The sequence below is a fragment of the Psammomys obesus genome, unplaced genomic scaffold (genome assembly GCF_907164565.1).
Source record: "Psammomys obesus unplaced genomic scaffold, mPsaObe1.curated_primary_1811, whole genome shotgun sequence".
Lineage (NCBI taxonomy): Eukaryota > Metazoa > Chordata > Mammalia > Rodentia > Muridae > Psammomys > Psammomys obesus.
The window spans coordinates 11332-18125 of record NW_026588573.1 but is presented as its reverse complement, the minus strand read 5'-3'; the positions used below and the strand labels follow the sequence as shown (position 1 = coordinate 18125).

The 6794-nt window shown below is 42.0% G+C and overlaps 1 protein-coding gene across 1 annotated transcript; it reads right to left on the bottom strand.

The window, feature by feature from the left end:
- Window positions 1-393: 393 nt before the first annotated feature.
- On the bottom strand, window positions 394-4643 carry LOC129674386 (transcription initiation factor TFIID subunit 1-like; the record flags this gene model as incomplete). The annotated part of the gene is made up of 4 exons (XM_055604348.1): window positions 4346-4643; window positions 3627-3741; window positions 3370-3483; window positions 394-513 (listed from the first exon to the last, which is right to left on the bottom strand). Coding segments are annotated over exons 1-4 (526 nt in total), but the record flags the coding sequence as incomplete, so codon positions are not given.
- Between the last annotated feature and the right edge of the window lie 2151 nt (window positions 4644-6794).

Here is a 6794-nt window from a genome sequence, read left to right as displayed (position 1 = left end):
GAATCAAACACTGCAGAAGAACCAGGTATCTAGGTAACTGTGATGAGTAGCCTAATTTGAGAAGCCCTGAGTTAACTTATTATTTCTTGACTGTCTGCTACTGAGCATTTTAAAAGCAAAATTTCTATTCAATAGAAGCACTGGACTCTAACACGTTTTTCTATAAGTCCCATTCCTTTTCTACCCTATTTTTTTAAGCCACTTAAGCATGCCAAAATTCTGGTTTTATGAACAGAAACTAATTTCTATTCATATCAGCATTGGACTCTTAATACTTTTTTCTATGAGTACCATCCTTCTCTAACATATTTTTAAGCCCCTTAAACATGCTGAAAGTCTGGTTTTATAAACAGAAAGTTTTTCCTAAAAGGAAAGTAAACAATTTTTACTTACCATCAGTAACACCATCTTGGTCTTTATCTTTCTTTGGTGGTCCTAGGCGTGGAGGTGGGGGAGGCATCAACTTGCAATCAATATCTTCACAATCAGCATCATAGTCATCTTCATCATAATCTGATAAAACCAAGGTTATCTCCTTAGTATGAAGAATGCTATACAATACCCTGGAGCTCCCTTCAACTCTCAAGAATTTAAAGCACCACAAAAGTGTTATGTATCATTTAAGAATACATAAGAGTCATGTATGTATGTTTGTGTGTGTGTGTGTGTGTGTGTGTGTGTGTGTGTGTGTGTGTGTGTGCATGTGCCACTAACCTTTAATCTCAGCACTAAGGAGGCAGAATCAGGTAGATCTGAGTTTGAGGCTAACCAGGGCCACAAAGTAAGAAGTGATCTCAAAAAACAAACAACAAAACATAAAACAACACAGGAGATATAGCTTCTGCCTTCAGAAAGATATAGTATAGCCAAATGTTCATCTGTTACATGGGGTATGAGAGCTTCCAGGAACTCTTTGAAACCTTTTCCTTATCATACTGGGTTTTGATTTCCGTTGTTCAATATAGTTGAATATTCTTTCCCAATTTAAAAAAATTAAACACAGTAAAAACTCGATTTTTCTTCACAGTTCCCAAGTCCTTGGTACATTTTTTTTCTATCACTGGCAGCTGATCATTCTTTTCAATGATTTTAACTACTGGCAATATTCAGTAATTGGTCCTGAACAACATAGTTTTTTCTTAAAAAAAAAAAAAAAACAATTTATTCTCTGTGACTTGGCAAGAAGGTGTCAGAATACATGGGACTGGAGTTATGGATACTTGTGACCTGCCATGTGGTTGCTGGGAATTGAACCCGGGTCCATGTGGAAGTATAGCTAGTGCTCTTAACCACTGATCCATCTCTCCAGCCCTCTTGTTTTGTTTTTTCAAGACAAGGTTTCTATATAGTCCTGGCTGTCTTGGCAATTGCTCTGTACATGAGAGCGGCCCTGAACTCAGGAGATCCACCTGCCTCTGCCTCCCAACTGCTGTGGATTAAAGGTGACACTACCACGACTGGGCAAAGGTCTGTTAATATGTTTTATGTATATGGGTGCTTTTCTGCATGTACATCTGTACACCAGAAGAGGGCCTTGGATCCCGTTATAGATGGTTGTAAGTTGCCATGTGGTTGCTGGAAATTAATCTTAGAACCTCTGGAAGACCTCTTAACTGCTGAGTCATCTCTCCAGACCCCCATATTCTGCATTTAATGTTTTGACACAAAGTCTTCTGTAGCCTAAATATCGGGATTACAGGCATGCACTACCTTGCCTGCCCGAATATTATTTTGTTTTAAATATTACCTTTTTCAACAATCACTCTTACCAGCCAGTATGGTGGAACATGCCTGTAATCTCATATGGTGGAATACACCTGTAATATCAACACTTGGGAGTGAGAGGCTGGATGATGAGGTGTTCAAGGCCATCCTTAACTACAGACCAAGTTCAAGGCTGGTCTAAAGTATATGACATAGTGGCCCAAGGCAGCAATCAAAAACCCCAAAGGGAGCTGGCAGGATGGCTCAGTGGGTAAAAACACCTACCACTAATCCTAACAACCTGAGTTTGATCCCCAGGGCCCACATGGTAGAAGGAAAGAACTGATTATTTTAAGCTGTGCATCGGATCATGTGCTTCCACACAGTAATAAATGTAATTTTTAAAACAACAAAAAATAGAACCTGGGCGAAATCCACCTATCTCTGCTTCCCACCCTACAAATTTTAATCTAAATAGATGTATTTTGCCCTGTGTTACCTTATTTCTATAATTTTACCACAATTTGCCTGCCTAAAGGAACCTTTCCAGTCAGATTATCAAGACTCCTTTGGTGGTGGGGGGTGAGTATGGGGGTAGGGGAGGTTACTAGATGCTTTCCCATCATGTGACCAAAAACTTATATTCCCAGAAAGCATTACCAATTTTATGGATTACAGAAGAAAACTGGGTGATTACTACAAATGACAAATTCAAGTGTCAGATAATAAATGTAATATAGAGTTGCGATTAGAACCTCTAGAATTCTGACCCTGAAATCTATTCCTTCATTCTACTACATGATTTAAAAATCATGCTGGCTAGCACCTCGTTATGGCATCAAATCTCAAATAATGTATATATAAATAAGCTACAAAATGTGTTTTGCCTTTGATTTTTGCTATTTGTTTCCCGGTTTCTTAAACAAAGAAACAAACAAACAAAATAGCCTGCTGAGGCCTGATACTCAAATATCTTTAATCCCAACACATGGGAGGCAGAGGAAAATAGATCTCTGTGTATTACAGGCCAGTCTGGTCTACACAGAAAGTTCCAGGCCTGCCACCTACACAATGAGACCCTACCCTGTCTCAAAACACCAAACACCAGGGGCTAATTCATTTCCGTCTTTCTGTTTTGGGTTTTATTGTTTTGTTTTGTTTTTGTTTTGTTTTTCTCTTTTGTTTGCTGGTTTTCAAGACAGGGATTCCCTGTGTAGTGCTAGCTGTACTGGAACTCCCTATGTAGACCAGCAGGTTGGTCTCTAACTTACAGAGATCCACCAGCCTCTGCCTCTAGAGTCATGACACCTGGCTTCCCCATTACTTTCTTATATCTCATTTTCTCAAATCTGTAGACAAGTCATAACTTTACAGCAAATGTCTGAGACACTATGTCTTTAATCTCAACACAAAGACACAAGAGCAGGAACATCAACCCTTGACCAACCCTTCAAGTCCTTCTCAGCTATGTATGAAGCTTGAGGCCAGCTTGTGACACATGAGACCCTATCCGAAAACAAAATAAAACAAAAATTCCAATTGAGCTCCACTAAATCTGCATCTTTAATCCCAGCCCTTGGGAAACAGGCAGGAGGATCTCTGCTAGCCTAAGACCATATGGCATACATAGTGAGTTCCAGAACAAGGAGGGCTATGTTGAGAGACCTCGGCAAAGGGGTTGCAAGCTCCCCATTGTCTGCTGATATCTTCGGCTTTCATCTTCTGCCACCTCGCTGATGTCTGAATAGTCCACTGCATCTTCTCTACTTCTAATCCAGCCTATGGATTTGAAAAAAAAAAGGAGATAACTCAAGAAAAAGCAATAATTATCACTTTTTAGCTAATTCCCACTTAAAAGTAAGTGCACAATAGTTAGCCTCCTTCCCTGACCCACACAATATTCCCCATGGTCCACACTTCACCTTCATCATTTAGCAAGGCACCATCAGTCCCAGACAATTCTTCATTCGCCGTGAGTTCAGTGATCAAGCTGCCCAGACCCAAAGCCCCCAAGCCTGCAAGATGTTTCTTACACTCCTGGAAAAGGGACAATAGAAGACTTGAAAGTAACAACTAAACCTAAAGGTCCTACACAAGGTCTATTTACCTTGTCCATAACAAAGTCCTAACTCCAATTGAGAAATTATTCCACAATGTGCTCAAAGGAACACCACATTAAAACATTGCATAGGAAATCTACTAAACTCCATATAGATCAGATCCAAACAACACAGGTTCCATCCATAGTCCTGGCTTTTTTCAGCCACTCCACATCAGGAAAAGCCAGAAAAGCAAGAGTTCCAAAAGTGTTCAAGTAGGATCTTACCCAGTAGCAGTTCTGAGAACTCTACCAGGTTTAAACCTTAGTTTTCCAACCAGGCAAGTAGAATGTTAAGTTCAAACAAACCCTCAGCATAAATGACCGGCACTTAACCATTTTCCTCTTTTCTCTCCGTTCTTCCTCAGAACTGAGCCCGACTCTCTCTCCAGTAGTCCCCAAACCCAAGAGAAGGCTGAACCCCTGCACCCAGAACGGGCTGAAACGCCCTCTACTACTACAGTTTCCCAAACAGCCTGGACTCTTCCACCCGACGTCCCCAGCGCCGCCGCCCTCCGCCTCAGGTCCAAGCCCGCGTCTCACATCATCCAGGACGCTTTCGCCCTCCAGCTGCCCTGCTCCGTTGATGTTGCCGAACAGGAAGCCGGTTAAAGAAAACGGGCCTCCTCCTGCTGAGTCCTCGTCGCTGTCCGTGTCCGACATGGCGGCAGGGGTGCCAGCACGGGGCGCGGACAGCCTCGCCGCCCAGCCGGGCTCCATGGGCCGGAAACAAATATATCAGTCGCAGGAAAGTGACTTAGCCAGCTCCGCGACCTACAGAGCCTTCCAAAAGCTGAAAAGAAAAACAACGGAGAGAGTGGGCCGTCCTTCCAGACCTGAGACTAAGGAGCGCCACTTCACTGTGTGTGATTGGTCCACCCAAAGTGCGCGAAAACCGCGGAAGATTTTTCCTCCAATAGGAAAGAAGTTCTGAGGCCGCATGACTTTTGCCCCCTGGGAACCTCCGGTCACAGGTCACAATACACGGAAGTAAGGATTGGAACCGGATTTTCCGGATTGTGCTGCTTCCCCAAAGGAAAGCTGCGTTGAATTGTGTTAAAGGTGGGATTGCCACTTACTTATCCTGGATTTACATTTTTCCTTAGGAAAATGTGAAGCTAAGTGAAGCGAACAGCCGAAACTTCAACATTCACAACCATTAACAATTTCATGGCTTTATTTTTTTTTTTAAGCACTAGTGGACATGGCCCTAAGTTTGGTTCCCAGTGCCAACATAGATAAAATGATAGATATTATAAAAGCTGGGAGAGAGGAGAGAAACAGCGGGAGAGAGAGAGAAATGGTCAGGGGGCTGGAGAGAGAAAGTAATTATGAGGACCTGGGGTTACAGCTCACTGGCAGAGGGCTTGCCAGTACACAGGAGTTCTAAGACCTAGGTTCAATTCCCAGGATTTTTTTTTTAATTACTTGATTTTGCCTGGTATAGGAAGCTGAGGTAGGCATGCCTGTGAATTCCAGACCAGCCTGGTATACATAATAAGTTCCAGGCTACTCGGGGAGACCCTGTCTAAAAGAAAAATAAATACATGTTTGAGCAGACATCTTGAACCAGCGAAATGCGTCAGTGGGTAAAGCACCTGCCTCCAGTCCAACCTGAGTTCCATCTCGAGGTACTGTGGCACCTTTGAACCATACAAAAGTAGGCGTATTTTATGTTTTAGCCCACCATGGTGGCACACAATCACTGGAATTGGAACATCCACTTTGTTTCCAAACCTGGGACTTTATTCAAGTCCCTAGTTTGCATTTTTGTGCAGTTTTTTCGTGTTTCCTTGTTCTGTGTCTTTGTTTTGAGATGGAATCCTAGGCCTGACCTTGAGTTTTCATTCTCTTGTCTCAGCTTCCCAATTTACCAAGTAACAGGTCTTTGCTACCAAGTTCAGCCTCAAAATTACATTTAATCACCTCCTTTTAGTATATCCACAGAGAAGGTTCTTCCTTTTTAAGATTTATTTTTTTTAAGTTAGGTGTATAATGTCTGTGTATTGGTTTATGTGACTGGAGCACAGTTGTCTATGGATGCCAGAGGTGTTGACTGTCCCTGGAGTTGGAGTTATAGGCAGTTATGAGCTACTTGATTGTGATTACTGAGAACTGAATTCAGGTCTCCAGAAAAAGCAGCAAGCTCTCAGTCTTTATTTGTTTATTTTTTAATGATTTATTTTTTTATTATTTATACAGCATTCTGCCTGTATGTGTGTCAGCAAGCCAGAAGAAGGCACCAGATCTCACTCTAGATGGTTATGAGCCACCATGTAGTTGCTGGCAATTGAACTCAGGACCTTTGGAAGAAGAGGCAGTACTCTTAACCTGTGAACCACCTCTCCAGGCCAGCTCTCTTTTCACTTTGTGTGAATTAGTGTGAGGGTGTCAGATCCCCAGGAACTGGAGACACAAACAGTTGTGAGCTGCAATGTAGATGCTGGGAATTGAACCCTTTGTCAAAAAAGAAAATAATAATAATGACCATGATAGATTGAAACTCATACTGCCTCAATGAGGCAGAAGCAGGTGGATCTCCGTGAGTCCAAGTCCAGCCTGGTCAACAAGGCAAGTCCAGGACAGCCAAGGATACACAGAGAACTCTGCCTCAAAAACAACAACAACTCAGACTGTGGCTCTTTATAACATACTTTTTAAAAATTTACATATTTTTTATTTAATTCATATGAGTGTGTTGCCTACATGTATGTATGTACACTGTGTTCATGCCTGGTGACTTCAGAAGTCAGAAGAAGACATTTGTCTATAACTTGAGTTATAGACACTTTTGAGTTGCCATATGAGTGCTAGAAAGTGAACTTGGGTCTTCTGTAAAAACAGGAAATGTGTTTAAACACTGAACCATCTCTCCAGCCCCTTTACTTTTAGTTTTGTTTTCAGGGATTTGGTTTGGTTCAGTTTTTTGCAATAAGGTTTCTCTGTGTAGTCCTTGACTGTCCTGGAACTTCCTCTGTAGACTGGGCTGGCC